This window comes from Bufo bufo, chromosome 9 (assembly GCF_905171765.1).
Source record: "Bufo bufo chromosome 9, aBufBuf1.1, whole genome shotgun sequence".
Taxonomy (NCBI): domain Eukaryota; kingdom Metazoa; phylum Chordata; class Amphibia; order Anura; family Bufonidae; genus Bufo; species Bufo bufo.
Genome location: NC_053397.1, coordinates 72,387,132 through 72,405,186, shown reverse-complemented (window position 1 = coordinate 72,405,186; position 18,055 = coordinate 72,387,132). Strand labels below are relative to the sequence as shown.

The following is an 18,055-nucleotide window of genomic DNA, read 5'->3' as shown; positions in this document are numbered from 1 at the left end:
GGCAAAAAAAAATTAGTTGGCAGCTTTGATGCAGATGTCATTGTGAGATACACCCTTAATACATTTGGGTTAGATTCAGAGATTTGAAATACCGCCATTTGGTGCACCAATATTTAATTTAGGCCTACAGTGGTTCAGGCCGTGTGAGATACACCCTGTATATACAGGGCTTATATTCTTTCATTAATAAAACACCCTTTTTGGGGCAAAAAAAACAATATTTCAGGCCTTGCATCATAAGCACGTTCGAAATTCCTGGGTTATATACTGCTGCCATATTGAGTTATTAAACAAACACCAGTTTGGGCAAAAAAAGTTTATTTGGCAGCCTTTGCTGCATATGTCATTGTGAGATACACCCTCAATACATTTGGGTTAGATTTAGAGATTTGAAATACCGCCATTTGGTGCACCAATATTTAATTCAGGCCTACAGTGGTTCAGGCCATGTGAAATACACCCTTTACATACAGGGGTTTGATTCAGGCATTTGAATTACAGCAATTTTGGGCAAAGAAATATTTAATTCACGCCTACAGTGGTTCAGGCCGTGTGAAATACACCCTTTACATACAGGGGTTTGATTCAGGCATTTGAAATACTGCCATTTTGGGCAAAAAAAATCTTAAATTGAGGCCTAGTCTGGTTCAGGCCGTGTGAGATACACCCTTTACATACTGTCATTCTATTCTACTATTAATTAAACACCCATTTAGGGCAAGATCCTAAATTTGAAAAATATCAGGAGAGCGTCAAATAAGGGACGTGGCCCAGGTCATGGTGCTGCTGGTGGAGCTCCTGTTTCAGGGAGAGGATGTGGTCGATCTGTGCCAGCTACACGCACAAGTGAAACCCCTTTCTCAGGTGCGAGTAGGCGACAGAACCTGCAGCGGTATTTGGTCAGGCCTAATGCGGCTCTATGAATGGGGAGGCCTGAACAAGTACAGGTGATAGTAGATTGGGTTGCTGACAGTGGATCCAGTTCCTTCACATTGTCTCCCACCCAGTCTCCTGCTGAAAGACCACAGTTGGCACCTGCAGCCGATGTCCATCAGTCTTTCACCTCACCCCCTTGCAAATCATCCAAGCAGTCTGAGCCCCAAGTCATGCAGCAGTCTCTTCTGCTTTTTGATGACTCTGTTAGCACTTCTCGGATGATGACGATACACAGGTGCCAACTGCTGGGGCTTTCGAAAGTGTGCAGACCGACAAGGAAGGCAGTGGTGAAGACTGGGTGGAAGATGATGTGGAGGAAGATGAGGTCCTCGACCCCACATGGAATCAAGATCATGCGAGTGACCTATGTAGTTCGGAGGAAGAGGCAGTGGTCGCACAGAGCCACCAACACAGCAGAAGAGGGAGCAGGGTGCAAAAGCGGAGCGGCCGTCCTCTAGACAGTACGCCTGCTACTGCCCACCGCAGCAAGGGACCGAGCACACCAAAGCCAGCTCCAAGGAGTTCCCTGGCATGGCAGTTCTTCAGACAATGTGCTGACGACAAGACACGAGTGGTATAAACATTCTCAACCTGAGCACAACCTGCATGACCAGGCATTTAAGTGCAAAGCACAAGCTGCAGTGGAGTAGCACCTCAAAAACCAAGAAAGGTCTCTGGCTCCTCCTGCTTCCTCTTCTGCTGCAGTCTCGGCCTCTTCATCCACCTCTGGAGTGACAGTGCCACCTGGCACCCCGCAAACAGAGGATCTGCCAGCAAAACCAACACCTGGGTCACCAAGCATCTCCACAATGTCCCACGGAAGCGTTCAGCTCTCCATCTCCCAAATGCTGGAGAGGAAGAGGAAGTACCCCCCTACACACCTGCAATCCCTAGCCCTGAATGCCAGCATTTATAAATTATTGGCCTTTGAAATGCTGTCATTCTGTCTGGTGGAGACGGATAGTTTTAAAGGCCTTATGGCCAAGTAGGGGACAAAATCAGGTGTACACTGCGCAACGCCATCTGTGGCAGGGTGCACCCGACTACGGATACGTGGACCAGTAAGCACGGTCAGGGAAGTTATATCTTCATAACAGCACACTGGGTAAATGCAGTGGTGGCTGGGCCTGAGGCGGATAGCAGTTTGGCGCATGTCCTTCCACCACCGAGGATTGCAGGGCGCTTCAGTTTGCCTCCTGTTGCTTCCTCCTTCTACTCTGCTTCCTCATCCTCTACCAGCTCCTCATCCGGTCAGCGTAACACCTTCAGCACAGCCAGGGGTAAACGACAGCAGGCAGTTTTAAAACTTATCTGTTTGGGGGACAAACCCCACACCGTGCAGGAGCTGTGAACGGGCCTTGAACAACAGACCGATGAGTGGTTTGTGCCAGTCAGCCTCAAGCCCGGCCTGGTGGTGTGCGATAATTGGCGAAATCTCGTAGCAGCTCTGGGACTAGCTGGTTTGACGCACATCCCTTGCCTGGCGCATGTGCTGAATTTGGTGGTGCAGAGATTCCTTAAAAATTACCCCGCTATGTCAGAGCTGCTGCATAAAGTGCGGGCTGTCTGTGCATGCTTTCGGCGTTCTCACCCTGCTGCTGCTCGCCTGTCAGCGCTGCAGCGTAACTTCCCGCTCACTGCCTCATATGCAACGTGCCCACAAGGTGGAACTCCACCTTGCACATGCTGGCCATACTGTGCGAGCAGCAGCAGGCGATAGTGGAGTTTCAGCTGCAGCACGCACGGGTGAGTCGCTCGGCGGAACAGCACCACTTCACCACCAATGACTGGGCCTCCATGCGAGACCTGTGTTCCTTGTTGCGCTGTTTCGAGTACTCCACCAACATGGCCAGTGCCGATAATGCCGTTCTCAGCTTTACTATCCCACTTCTATGCCTCCTCGAAAAAACGCTCCTGGCGATGATAGAAGAGGATGTGGCACAGGAGGAGGAAGAGGGATAATTTCGTAGGGTTTCCGGCCAGTCATTCCCAAGTGGCTCCGAGGGTGGGTTCCTGCACCCACAAACCCAAGGTACACAATTGTCCAGCCAGGGCACAGTTCTGGAGGATGACGAGGTGAAGGATAAGGAGGAGGAACAATGTTCACAGCAGGGTGGCACCCAGACCAGCTAACTTGTGCTGATTTCTGGGTGGCCACACTGCTGGATCCCCGTTACAAGGACAACGTACCGTCCTTAATTGCGTCACTGGAGCGTGATCAAAGATGCGCGAGTACAAGCGCACGCTGGTAGACACGCTGCCGGTGGCATTCCCACCTGACAGAGGGGGCACAGTGGAAGCACAAGGCGAAGGCAGAGGATGAGGAAGAGGTCGCCAACGCATCCAGGTGTCCACTCAACTCTAGTTTTCACCATACATACACCATAGAGAAGAGGGAGCGCACCACGCTTGCGCAGCCACCGCTTCAATTTATTCCTATGGGACCGACGGAAATAGCCGAGCCAGTGCTCGGCTATTTTTGGCAGCCTCATAGAAATGAATGGAGGACGGCTGAGCATGAGCAGTGCACCCTTCACCACTTTCCCCGCTCCACTATCGATGTAGGTGTGGGTCCCAGAGGTGGGATACTAGCGATATGCCCCCATTGTCTGTGATGGAAATACCCCTTTTAACAGCATTTACACAGCATTAAATTGCTTTACTGCAGCCCCATGGTCCATAGATACAATGGTCAGGAGGGGATCTCATGGACTTCTATGGGGGAACTTTCTAGGCATGCTCTGTGACCTGTGCAGAGGCCATTGTACAAGGAAAGAAGAGATAAGCTGTGATATCACCTATTGTGTATGGAGGATCCTGTCTCACCGTATGTATACACAGAGGTGATATGATTACAGGCAGGATTAGACCTCATGCACACAACCGTTTTTCGGGTCCACATCCGAGCCACAGTTTTTGCGGCTCAGGTGTGGACCCATTCACTTCAATAGGGCCGCAAAAGATGCGGACAGCACTCCGTGTGCTGTCCGCATCCGTTGCTCCGTTCTGAGGCCCCACAAAAAAAAAATTGCGTTTCCTATTCTTGTCCGTTTTGCAGACAAGAATAGGCATGTCTACAATGGGCCGCCTGTTCCACAAATTGCGGAAGGCACACGGGTGGCTTCCGTTTTTTGCGGATCCGCGGTTTGCAAAAAAAAGAACGGTCGTGTGCATGAGGCCTTAGAATGAGTTAACTGCAGTAAAGTAATCTGTACAAACCAAGGAGTGGTGCCAATCATTAGACATAGTGGTCAGTGCAAAAACTGTAGGATATTTGGTTTTAGCTTGAATATAAAAAGTGACATGGAAAATTAAAATTAACAATCAAAAATTATTTAAAAATATGTTAAACATAAAAAAGTACTTTAGATAGCAGGTCATTTTCTGATGACACATTCCCTTTAGCTATATTCTGGGAAGTGAGAGGCTTTAATCTGAAAAGAGGTTGTTTCAGTACAAAGATTGCTGGCAAAAATTGTAAAAAAATTTTTTCCAGAGGCCACAAAGCTGACATTGTACAATTAACCGTATATGTAATTTTAATGGCCGGCACTGGTGGGGTACCAGTATAATTAGAAATAACCGTTCCCATTCAACCACTAGAAATTTAAGGTGGATTTAAATGTGCAGATAACTGGGCAGATTATCGGGAACAAACATTCCTGCGGACATTCCTTCCCGACAATCTGCCCATGTACAGGTGCAGCAGATTACCCAATGAACGAGCGATACACTCGTTCATCAGGTGAAACTGAAATTCGTGGAGGCACCTGAGTTATTGTTTCTGGGCAGCAGATCGTGTTGTCTAAACAGCAGTCTCCTACCCAGAAACAATGCAACTGGATGAGGATGAGCAATCACTAATCCTCATACTGTGGAGGTGATCACTGTATGTAAATGCACTGCTTCACCCCCACTGAACGAGCTTGCCTTTTATAACCTCAGTTCTGGAAAAAAAAACATAGGGGGTCATTCATTATCCTGAAATACGTCTGATTCATCATTTTCTATGCCTATTTTAGGCTACTTTCACACTAGCGTTTTTGCTGGATCCGGCAGGGTCCAGCAAAAATGCTTCCTTTACAGATAATACAAGCGTCTGCATCCGTTTGAATGGATCCGGTTATATTATCTTTAACATTTATTTAGCATTGCCAAAACGGATCCGTTTTGAACTCCATTGAAAGTCAATGAAGGACGGATCCGTTTTCTATTGTGGCAGATTGTGCCAGAGAAAACTGATCTGTCCCCATTGACTTACATTGGGGGTCATGACGTTTTGCTCCACGTCCCAGGACGGAAAGAAAACCGCAGCATCCTGCGGTTTTCTCTCCGGTCTGGGAACGGAATGCATTTTGGAGCATTCTGTTTTCTTCAGTTCAGTTTTTTTTCTCCATTGACAATGAATGGGGACAAAACTGAAGCGTTTTTTTTTCCAGTATTGAGCCCCTATGACAGAACTCAAAACTTTAACGCTAGTGTGAAAGTAGCGTTAGGCATAAAAAATGGTCTAAATGTAAGCCAGCTGGGAAGCAGCGATGGCCTGCGCCTCTTCATAATTTTGGCAGATCAACCGCCAGATATAGGGCTAATCTAACTAAGGCTTCGTTCACATCACCTTTCAGCCTTTCCGTTTGGGGCAGGAAAACGGAAAGGACGGATTCGGCACATAACATAGACTATAATGGGGTCCATTAGGTTTCCGCTCAGAAGATGATTTTGGAGCGGAGACAACAGTTGTGCATGCAGGATTATAGTCTATGGTGCCCGTGGGCTCCGTTTGGCAGGAGAACGGAACTGCTGAACGGTGATGTGAACGAAGACTAAATCTGAAGTATTGAATATCATGCTACCATTGCAGACTGCCAGATACATACAAAGGTCCACTCTATTCCAGTCACTTGGACCAGCACAACTTAGGCTACTTTCACACTTGCGTTTTGTGCGGATCCATCATGGACTGATCCGTTCAGATAATACATCTGTCTGCATCCATTCAGAATGGATCCGTTTGTAATATCTTTAACATAGCCAAGACGGATCCGTCTTGAACACCATTGAAAGTCAATGAGTACGGATCAGTTTTCTATTGTGTCAGTGAAAACGGATCCGTCCCCATTGACTTACATTGTGTCCCAAGACGTTTGGCTCAGTTTCATCAGACAGACACCAAAACGCTGCAAGTAGCGTTTTGGTGTCCGTCTCCAAAGCGGAATGGACTGATGCAAACTGATGCTTTCTGAGCAGATCCTTTTCCATTCAGAATGCATGATACCTATGGGTGTTGGATCACCAGATATCCAGGCTTACTACTTTACTGGTCTGCTAAATAGATGGCTGGAATGCACTCACCCTAGTAAGAACCCCAATATGGCTTTATTGCCACAATTAGTCCACGGCTTCTACTTTCTTAAAGGGGTTAGCCACTTTCTGGTTACTGTTGACCAATATGTAGGTGGGATGACTATATGGCACTTACTAATATAGACTTTGTTGATATTCTGTGCTATTTGCTCTGATTTATAAGTGAATGTCCCCCTTGCTGGGTAAAGGTGGAGTTCTTCCCCTTGCTGGGTAAATCTGCAGTTCTGTCAACATAGAGGTCCTGCCCATAAGATGGCCTCTGAAGGAGGGTCATGTGACCAGGCAAATTGCCTCCTTGTGATGTCTTCTCCATTCAAACACACTGCACCTGCACTAATCTCCCAAAAGTACAAGTGCAGTGTATTTGAATGGAGGAGACATCACTGTGTGGACAGTGCAAAAGTCTTGGCCAACAATGGGGCATACCTCCATGAGATGTAGAAAATGGCACAGAATATCAACAAAGGTTATATTGGTAAGTGTCACATAATCATCAAACAAACACATTGGTCAACAGTAACCAGAAAGTGGCTAACTCCTTTAATGATTTATAGCCTCCACATCCAGGGTTTATGAACAGGTATCTTTCAACCCATGACTGAGGGGTTCATGTGAGATTTGGGAAAATCTACAGCCTACTATGGCTACTAATTCTTCTCCTTGTGCTCCAGCGAACCTTATCCCTTCACAAATTGTCAACCTAATTGTCAACCTACTATTAACACTGTGCCCCTCTAATAGTTTCAAATAATTCAGGAAAGGGACAAAAAGTTTGAAAAAGTTCTTGTTACTAAATCTGTCTCTTCAAGAAAAATGCTTCTAAGATAGCTTTCCTACTCTCAAGGAAAAGGAAATTTATAATAACATTATCACATTTTGATACCAAATTAATTCTAAAGCACTCCTATGGTTTCTCCACTAGTGTAAGACTCCAAAAAACCATTATAAATGTCATATACACATGAGTGGTTGATTGCATATAATCTGTCAGGCTCAAATAAATGTTTGCAATGCACTGAGCAGATTCAAAATTTCTACATATTTGGTGGCAAAGCGCCTTGATAAAGCCTTACTGGTCTCACATTGAACAAACCATGAAAACATAGAGGTCTCCCAATTTCACCTTCATGTTTAAAAAGATTGCTTTAGTTCCTCCTGGTGCTAATCTTGTTACTTATTTGATTGTGGTGGCCAAAGACCTGGTTCCACTCCACTGGCTTCAGACCCAACTCTTCACGTATTCCCAGTATCTGAATAAGGTTAATCTAATCTGATCTCTGATGTTAAACAGATGCTATCACAGTGGGTAGCCGGCTTGGCAGATATGTCTTATGTGGTACTCTATATGTACAAATCTTCTCCCGATTTTGATCTTCTCTGTTCCCATCCTGGATGTTGATTAGATGTTACATTCTACATGTTATTCATACACTTTCAATTTGATGCAACAATCCTATGAGTATTTGGCTTCTTTATTTCCTATTGAATTAAATACAAATGATTGTTAACTTTTCTGATTTTTTTTTCCCCCCCCACAGATATATATGAAAACGTTAATCGTAAGGTAATCTCTATAATATTTTGGTTATAAATTACAACCATTTTACATAGTCCCTTGAACGTTGCACAACTTTGTGTACTAAATGAGAAGATTAAATCAAAACAATAAGGTACAACTAAGGGCTGTATAAGACCTGCGGATAGTCGACAAGAACATCGCTAACAAGTGTTCGCAGGAATGCTCATTAGCAATGATCTGCCTGTGTAAAAGTGCCACCAATTACCCGATGCAAGTGCTCATTTATCAGGCAATCTCAGTTTTTAAGCAGACTAAAAAAATAATCATTTGGCAGCAGCAAATAGTGATGTGTAATCATGGTCTGCTGCCAGCAAATAATGATTTTGTATGGGTACAAGCAATGGCATTAGTGATCGCTTCTCCCCATACTGTGGAGGAGATCACTGCATGTCTCCTCTATTGACAAGCAAGTGATCAGGAAGAAACTCTTAATTTCCGGCAATCATTAGCCTCATCTGCTGGTATAATACATGCCTAAGCAGCTTGCCGTAGACATGCAATCTGTATCAGCAGATCAAGTTTTTTAAGGCTGTTCATAGATATTAAATAGCTGTCTGCTGAAAGCTCATTTGACTGGCAGGCCTCATGCACATGACAGTAAGTGTTTTGCAGTCCAACTACTAATCTTTCTCTTCACCAACATCTGTGTGACACAGCCAGTGTGGACCCACTGTATCACTTGAACAGATTAGGCTTGGGGATACTCCCAAGGGAATTATCCAAGTGGTCCTCCTGGTTTTAACTTTTTTGACCCCTATATAGGAATCTGGACTTTGTTCAAGGAGAACAACCAGACTGCAACCTCCCGAAGTAGTCTCTGTTCAAGTGACTGCTGCCCCACACTGGTGTGAAGCACCAAGGAATCTGGCAAAACCATAGTCTGGGACAAACTAAAGTCAGGGCAGGCAGAATACGAGTGATCCAAGGTCGGAGTAGGCAGCACAGTCAGTAAAGAGATCACACAAGGGTAAAAACAGACAGCAAAGGGTCAGATCTGGGAAATAGGCAGAAGTCAGTACAAGAGTAGACAAACATATAACGGTACACCTTTGCAGCACACTAGAAGACTCAAACCTATTGGTTAGGCACCTTTTCACAAGAGTTCTCCAGGAATTAAAAAAATGAAAATACTTAAATATTACTTTGTTATAAATACATTCCCAAATACCTTTCATTAGTTATAATGGCTCGTTTCGTCTAGGGAGCAATCATCCTGGGAAATAAAATTGCTGCCGTCTTATTAGTACACAAAAAAAACTGTCCTAATCACACAGGAGGACAAGTTTACAAAAGTTTTGTGTATTAGATTACATGTTAATATTAGCTGCAGTCTTTGTAGAAGTAGGTCCCCACTTCTTTCAGTCCAAAACGTATAAAAAGGGGTTAGGGTCCGCGCTACCATAAAGTAAAGCTTAGGGGTAACGCAAAAATCACTGGTTCTTTTTATGCTGCTTCTTCCAATCTCCTCCTTATCCTTCCTCCTTCGCAGCTTCTTAGTCTCTGAACCAATGAGCGGTAGTGGTTATGCTTCTGATGCCTTCAAAGAGAGTATCAACATAGCACAGACCCACATGTAAAATAGTTCACACTTCTTTATTATGCTTACAAGATCATAATCTTGAACATCACATAGAACATATGATAATGATAGTTGTGCAAAACGTACTGAGACACTGAGCAGTTGGACATGTACATTCAAAAGTTTAGAGAAGGACACATTAAGTTCACCTCTAATGGTTAAAGTGCATTTTAGGTTCAAACTTTTTGTGATTATTTTTTTGTGTGTGTGTGTGTGTGTGTGTGTATATATATATATATATATATATATATATATATATATATATGTGTGTATATATATATATATATATATATATATATACAGTACAGACCAAAAGTTTGGACACACCTTCTCATTCAAAGAGTTTTCTTTATTTTCATGACTATGAAAATTGTAGATTCACACTGAAGGCATCAAAACTATGAATTAACACATGTGGAATTATATACCTAACAAACAAGTGTGAAACAACTGAAAATATGTCATATTCTAGGTTCTTCAAAGTAGCCACCTTTTGCTTTGATTACTGCTTTGCACACTCTTGGCATTCTCTTGATGAGCTTCAAGAGGTAGTCCCCTGAAATGGTTTTTACTTCACAGGTGTGCCCTGTCAGGTTTAATAAGTGGGATTTCTTGCCTTATAAATGGGGTCGGGACCATCAGTTGCGTTGAGGAGAAGTCAGGTGGATACACAGCTGATAGTCCTACTGAATAGACTATTATAATTTGTATTATGGCAAGAAAAAAGCAGCTAAGTAAAGAAAAACAAGTGGCCATCATTACTTTAAGAAATGAAGGTCAGTCAGTCAGCTGAAAAATTGGGAAAACTTTGAAAGTAAGGGCTATTCGACCATGAAGGAGAGTGATGGGGTGCTGCGCCAGATGACCTGGCCTCCACAGTCACCGGACCTGAACCCAATCGAGATGGTTTGGGGTGAGCTGGACCGCAGAGTGAAGGCAAAAGGGCCAACAAGTGCTAAACATCTCTGGGAACTCCTTCAAGACTGTTGGAAGACCATTTCAGGGGACTACCTCTTGAAGCTCATCAAGAGAATGCCAAGAGTGTGCAAAGCAGTAATCAAAGCAAAAGGTGGCTACTTTGAAGAACCTAGAATATGACATATTTTCAGTTGTTTGACACTTGTTTGTTATGTATATAATTCCACATGTGTTAATTCATAGTTTCGATGCCTTCATAGTCATGAAAATAAAGAAAACTCTTTGAATGAGAAGGTGTGTCCAAACTTTTGGTCTGTACTGTATATATATATATATATATATATATATATATATATATATATATATTACACACACACACATATACACAGTGGATATAAAAAGTCTACACACCCCTGTTAAAATGTCAGGTTTCTGTGCTGTAAAAAAATTAGACAAAGATAAATAATTTCAGAACTTTTTCCACCTTTAACCCCTTAAGGACACAGCCCTATTTCACCTTAAGGACCAGGCCATTTTTTGCAAATCTGACCAGTGTCACTTTAAGTGCTGATAACTTTAAAATGCTTTGACTTACCCAGACCGTTCTGAGATTGTTTTTTCGTCACATATTGTACTTCATGACACTGCTAAAATTGGGTCAAAAAAGGTAATTTTTTTGCATAAAAAAATACAATTTTTACCAAAAATTTTAAAAAATTGGCAAATTTCAAAGTTTCAGTTTCTCTACTTCTGTAATACATAATAAAACCCCCAAAAATTGTGATGACTTTACATTCCCCATATGTCTACTTCATGTTTGTAGCATTTTGGGAATGATATTTTATTTTTTGGGGATGTTACAAGGCTTGGAAGTTTAGAAGCAAATTTAGAAATTTTTCAGAAATCTTCAAAATCCCACTTTTTATGGACCAGTTCAGGTTTAAAGTCATATTGTGAGGCTTAGATAATAGAAACCTCCCAAAAATGACCCCATTCTAGAAACTACACCCCTCAAGGTATTCAAAACAGTTTTTTCAAACTTTATTAACCCTTTAGGTCTTCCACAAGAGTTAATGGCAGATTGAGAAACAATTTCGAAATTTCTATTTTTTGGAAAATTTTCCAATATAATCAATTTTTTCCAGGAGTAAAACAAGGGTTAACTGCCAAACAACACTCAAAATGGGTTGCCCTGATTCTGTAGTTTGCAGAAACACCCCATATGTGGTCGTAAACTACTGTTTGGCCGAACGGGAGCACATAGAAGGAGGAGAACACCATATGGGTTTTGGAAGGCAGATTTTGCAGGATTGGTTTTGTTTATACCATGTCCAATTTGAAGCGCCCTGTTGTACCCCTAGAATAGAAATTTCTAAAAAAGTGACTCCATCTAAGAAAGTACACCCCTCAAGGTATTCAAAACTGGGTTTACAAACTTTGTTAACGCTTTAGGTGTTCCACAAGAGTTAATGGCAGATGGAGAAACAATTTAGAAATTTCTATTTTTTGGAAAATTTTCCATTTTAACCCTTACTTTATTACTGGAAAAAATGGTTTAACAGCCAAACAAAACTCAAAATGGGTTGCCCTGATTCTGTAGTTTGCAGAAACACCCCATATGTGGTCGTAAACTACTATTTGGCTAAACGGCAGGACATAGAAGAAGGGGAACGTCATATGGTTTTTGGAAGGCAGATTTTGCTGTACTGGTTTATTTACACCATGTACCCTTTCAAGCCCCCTGATGCACCCCTAGAGTAGAAACTCCATAAAAGTGACCCCATCTAGGAAACTACGGGATAAGGTGGTTGTTGTTTTGGGACTATTTTAGAGGTAAATTAGATTTTTGGTTGCTCTATATTACTCTTTTTGAGGCAATGTAACAAAAAATTTAATTCTAAAATTGTTTCTACATTCGCTATTTAGTTTTGTGGAACACCTAAAGGGTTAACATAGTTTGTAAAGTAACTTTTGAATACCTGGAGGGGTGTAGTTTCTTAGATGGGGTCACTTTTTTGGAGTTTCTAGTCTAGGCTACATCAGGGGGGGCTTCTAATGGGACATGGTGTCAAAAAAAAAACTGTCCATCAAAATCTGCCTTCCAGAAACCGTATGGAGTTCCCTTCGTTCTATGCCCTGCCGTGCGGCTATATAGCCATTTACGACCACATATGGGGTGTTTCTGCAAACTACAGAATCGGGGCAATAAATATTTAGTTTTGTTTGGCTGTTAACCCTTGCTTTATTACCGGCAAAATGGATTCAAATTGAAATTTTGCCCAAAAATAGGTGTTTTGGCACCGTTTTTATTTTATATTTTTAACACCGTTTATCCGAGGCATTTGGTCATAAGTTATTTTTATAGCGACGACTTTTACGCACGCGACGATGCCCAATATGTATGGCTCTCAGACTTTGGAGACACTAAGCAGGCATCCTAAAACTGCGGCCCTCCAGATGTTGTAAAACTACAATTCCCACCATGCCCTGCTGATGGCTGTAGGTTGTCTGGGCATGCTGGGAGTTATAGTTTTACAACATCTGGAGGGCCGCAGTTTGAGGATGCCTGCACTAAAACTAATATTTTTTGGGGAAAGAAAAATTGTTTCCGTGTCTCCAAAGTCTGAGAGACATAGTTTTTTATGTTCTCTAGTGGACTGTTGGGGATTATAAAAATTTAGTACTCCATGGAAGTGTGGTACTCCCTGAAGCAATCGATAACGCAGAGGCCCGGATGATCGAGGCACGTGTCACACTGAGTGGTGGTGTCCTTCCGTATCCTCCTCTTGTGACACACTCTGCACTTTTTTTGGGTTCGTCCCTTCTTTCCAGTATGGGGGACCACACCTGGAAAGTGTTGGCCAGGGACGTTCCGGGCGCCTCCAGTTCCCGAGGTACTCCGGCCTGCTCTTTCCCGGTCCGAAAAGATCAGGTCCTTGAGGACTGCCTCATAGAACTGGAGGAATGTCCCTGTGCTGCCAGCGCTTCGGGATAGTACAAAAGAGTTGTACATGGCAACCTGCACCAAGTAGACCGCAACTTTTTTGTACCATGCCCGGGTTTTGCGCATGGCGTTATATGGCTTGAGGACTTGATCAGAGAGATAAACTCCTCCCATATACCGATTGTAGTCGACGATACAATCGGGCTTGAGGACCAATGCCGCAGTACCTCGCACAGGGACTGGGGTGGTGCTGTTAATGTGGATTGTGGACAGCATAAGGACATCCCTCTTGTCCTTATACCTGACCAGCAACAGGTTTCCACTGGTAAGTGCACGGGTCTCACCCCTGGGGATAGGTACCTGGAGGGGGTAGGCAGGGAGGCAGCGTTGATTTTTCCGCACGGTACCACAAGCGAACGTGGATCTGGCGGCAAGGGACCTGAACAAGGGGATACTGGTATAAAAGTTATCCACGTACAAGTGGTAACCGTTATCCAGCAGTGGGTACATAAGGTCCCACACAAGTTTACCGCTAACAACCAGAGTGGGGGGATATTCTGGGGGTTGAATACGGGAATCTCGCCCCTCGTACACATGAAATTTGTAAGTGTACCCTGAGGTACTCTCACAAATTTTGTATAGCTTCACGCCATACCTCGCCCGCTTTGTGGGAATATATTGGCGGAAACTGAGTCTCCCCTTGAACGCAACGAGAGACTCATCAACCGCGACCTCCCTTCCAGGTACGTTGGCCTCCATGAATTTGGCCCCAAAGTGATCGATGACCGGCCGTATCTTATACAGCTGGTCATAGACAGGATCACCTCGGGGTGGACATGCTGCATTATCGGAATAATGCAGACATTTCCGGATGGTCTGAAACCGGGAGCGTGTCATGACCATACTGTACAGTGGGGTCTGGTATAGGACGTCCCCACTCCAGTATTGCCTGACACTGGGTTTTTGGACTAGACCCATATGCAGCACGAGGCCCCAAAATGTCCTCATCTCGGCTGCACTGACCGACCTCCAGCCACCGGGTCTAGCCAAAAATGAGCCTGGGTTTTGAGCGACGAACTGTTGGGCGTACAGATTCGTCTGCTCCACCATCAGATTCACCAGTGGGTTACTGAAAAAAAAAACTAAAATAGTCAATTTCAGTAAACCCCACTGTGGGAATCTGGATTCCAGGATTGCCAGCAAAATCCGGAATCTCAGGCTCAAAGTCCACTGGGGGACACCAACTAAGTTCATCGGCAGGGGGCTCCGGTGGACTTATTTGGTGGGCCGGGAAACCAGTACGAACCCCAGGGCGGCTCGTACTAGGGTGGGCCACAGGATCCCTAGCATGTGGGGCCCCTGGCTCCGCCTGGCGGTGGCTCCGCCGCCTTGGTGGTTCATCGCCATCTGAATTGACCTGTGGTTTTCTGCGATCGCCGATACGGGGGGGGTCAAATGACCCCCCCTGCGTTGTTACGGGATGCCGGCTGAATGATTTTCAGCCGGCATCCCGTTCCGATTAAACCCTGCGGCGCCGGAATCCCGATTTTAAGTCAGGACGTACCGGTACGTCCTGTGTCCTTAAGGACTCGGGAAATAGGGCGTACCTGTGTCCTTAAGGGGTTAATCTGACCTATAAACTGTACCACTCAATTATAAAACTAACTGAAATCTTTTAGGTGGAGGGAAGAAAAATAAAATAATGGGGATGTAGCTGTGTTCAGAATTAAGCAATCACATTCAAAATCATGTTAAATAGGAGTCAGCATACACCTGCCATCATTTAAAGTGCCTCTGATTAACCCCAAATAAAGTTCAGCTGCTCTAGTTAGTCTTTCCTGAAATTTTCTTAGTCGCATCCCACACCAAAAGCCATGGTCCACAAAGAGCTTCCAAAGAATCAAAGGTATCTCATTGTTAAAAGGTATCAGTCAGGAGAAGGGTACAAAAGAATTTCCAAGGCATTATATATACCATGGAACACAGTGAAGACAGTCATCATCAAGTGGAGGAAATATGGCACAACAGTGACATTTCCAAGAACTGGACGTCCCTCCATAATTGATGAAAAGACAAGAAGAAAACTGGTCTGGGAGGCTACTAAGAGGCCTACAGCAACATTAAAGGAGCTGCAGGAATATCTGGCAAGTAGTGGCTGTGTGGTACATGTGACAACAATCTCCCGTATTTTTCATATGTCTGGGCTATGAGGTAGAGTGGCAAGACGAAAGCCTTTTCTTACGAAAAACATCCAAGCCAGGCTACATTTTGCAAAAACACATCTGAAGTCTCCCAAAAGCATGTGGGAAAAGGTCTTATGGTCTGATGAAACCAAGGTTTAACTTTTTGGCCATAATTCCAAAAACAACACTGCACATCACCAAAAGAACACCATCCCCACAGTGAAGCATGGTGGTGGCAGCATCATGCTTTGGGGCTGTTTTTCTTCAGCTGGAACTGGGGCCTTAGTTAAGCTAGAGGGAATTATGAACAGTTCCAAATACCAGTCAATACTGGCACAAAACCTTCAGGCTTCTGCTAGAAAGCTGAACATGAAGAGGAATTTCATCTTTCAGCATGACAACAACCCAAAGCATACATTAAATTAACAAAGGAATGGCTTCACCAGAAGAAGATTAAAGTTTTGGAATGGCCCAGCCAGAGCCCAGACCTGAATCCGATTGAAAATCTGTGGGGTGATCTGAAGAGGGCTGTGCACAGGAGATGCCCTTGCAATCTGACAGATATGGAGTTTTGTTGCAAAGAAGAGTGGGCAAATCTTGCCAAGTCAAAATGTGCCATGCTGATAGACTCATACCCAAAAAGACCAGTGCTGTAATAAAATCAAAAGGTGCTTTAACAAAGTATTAGTTTAAGGGTGTGCACACTTATGCAACCATATTATTTCATTTTTAGATTTTTCTTCCCTCCACCTAAAAGATTTCAGTTTGTTTTTCAATTGAGTTGTACAGTTTATAGGTCACATTAAAGGTGGAAAAAGTTCTGAAATGATTTATCTTTGTCTCATTTTTTTACAGCACAGAAACATGACATTTTAACAGGGGTGTGTAGACTTTTTATATCCACTGTATATAATTATTAAAAGGAATTGCCAAGGATATAACTCCTTCTGCAAAGTCAACATACCACGACTCACAAAAGTTTGTGATATTTGGCTTGTGGGTGACTGGTCCTGTATGGGGAAGCAGGCTTTCTTTCTAGCACTTGAACAGCAGAAAGATATCACTGGAAAATATCTTTAAAATGATGAGAAATCCCTTTCAAGCAAATAACTTCTTCAAAAGTATGAAGGCCTAACAAATTTGGTTAAATTTGTTATAACCTCTCCATAAGAGCTTTCTGCTTTTATATATACTGAAAATAAGATGTTGACATAGAAGTCTAGAGACTTAAATAATCACTTCTTTTTTTTTTTTCTGTTGCAGATACCAGTTGAGATTTTGGCGCTTTACATATTCATTATTGGAAATCTGGCCTTCCTGATAGCACTCTTGGTTGGCATCGGACAATCAGCCTGATTCATTGTACTGTTTGGAAAGATCGACTCTCCTCTGCCAAAGACTCAACTAGTAAAGAACATTATCAGGAAATGTAAAAACCTTTTTTTGATAGATTTGAAAATTGCCAATATTTAGAGATGTTTACAGCAGCAGATTCATGGACCTGAATGAGGAAAGGAAGTATACATGCTGGAACCTACAAAACACTAGAATATTTCTGTGATTTTTTTTATTTTTTATGTTCCAAATCTGTGGCTCCAGATGATGCTATGACATGGAATACCTGATATTATATTTTTGAATCACTTACAAGTGCCTGTGCTAAATCAGGGCTTCAGTGTTTCCGTTAAATTTTAAAAGGTTTCCCAGAGCTGAAAGGAAAGAGGATTGTGGGTCATGACTTCAGAACCCATGCTCTTTTTTTTTTTTTTTTTTTTTTACTACATATGCCTTATTAGAGTTTATAAGTAGGAGTTGCTGAAGCCCCTTTAAGGATCCTTTTTTTTTTACTATTGATGAGATCGGCGGGGGTCCGACTCCTGGGACCCCTGCCGATCGCTGTTTAAAGAGAAGGAAGCATTACGAGCGCTGCCTTCTCTGCTCTATTTACCTGCTTGCCGCAGCAATTGCAGTGGTGAGCAGGTGTAATTACACGTATAGCGTCCCAATTCACTTCTATGCAGTGTCAGACTGGGGTGCCTAGGGCCCACCAGTAAAATTTATTTTGGGGGCCCACCGAAACAGATACATTCAACTATTATTTTCTCACATAGCAGCAAAATGCTACCAGATAATTGAATATGGTTGCCCTGCAGATACTTTGAGAAGTGAAGTCATATCAGCCATCTGATCGTGTCTATAATAATAAACTGGGTAGTTTATTTAATAATCTATCAAGTTTTTTATATGAACATAGGCTGGTTGAGGTGCTGTACATTGAATATATGTATGAAGTGCAGTAAATCTACTGTGTTATGTGCCACCTGTGCAGAGGTTGGGAGACTAGGGGCCCACCTTGCTCACCTATACCTCTGTAGGCCAGTCCGAGCCATCTTCTATGGGACAGCTCTGTTTGTTCAAGTAAATACTACAAAGCTGTCCTATAGAAGTGAATGGGCATGCCATACTTGTAATTACACCTGCTCATCACTGCAATTGCTGCGGCCAGCAGGTAAACACAGCCGACAAGGCAGCGTCATATGAGCCCTGCCTTG

General features: G+C 43.3%; 1 protein-coding gene across 2 annotated transcripts in view; it reads left to right on the top strand.

Annotated features, from left to right (window-relative positions):
- The window catches only part of LOC120978911 (putative ferric-chelate reductase 1), a 102,375-nt gene extending 85,012 nt beyond the window's left edge, over positions 1-17,363 (top strand). Inside the window, exons 15-17 of one of the 2 annotated variants that reach the window (XR_005774205.1) lie at positions 7,839-7,864; positions 16,767-16,922; positions 16,962-17,363. Coding sequence is in view for 1 of the 2 variants with exons in the window: in XM_040407335.1 (XP_040263269.1) it covers positions 7,839-7,864; positions 16,767-16,859 (119 nt within the window). In the remaining variant the exon portion in view is untranslated. Of the gene's footprint in view, positions 1-7,838; positions 7,865-16,766 lie in introns of both variants that reach the window. The other variant, XM_040407335.1, reaches the window with a different exon arrangement.
- Positions 17,364-18,055: the final 692 nt, after the last annotated feature.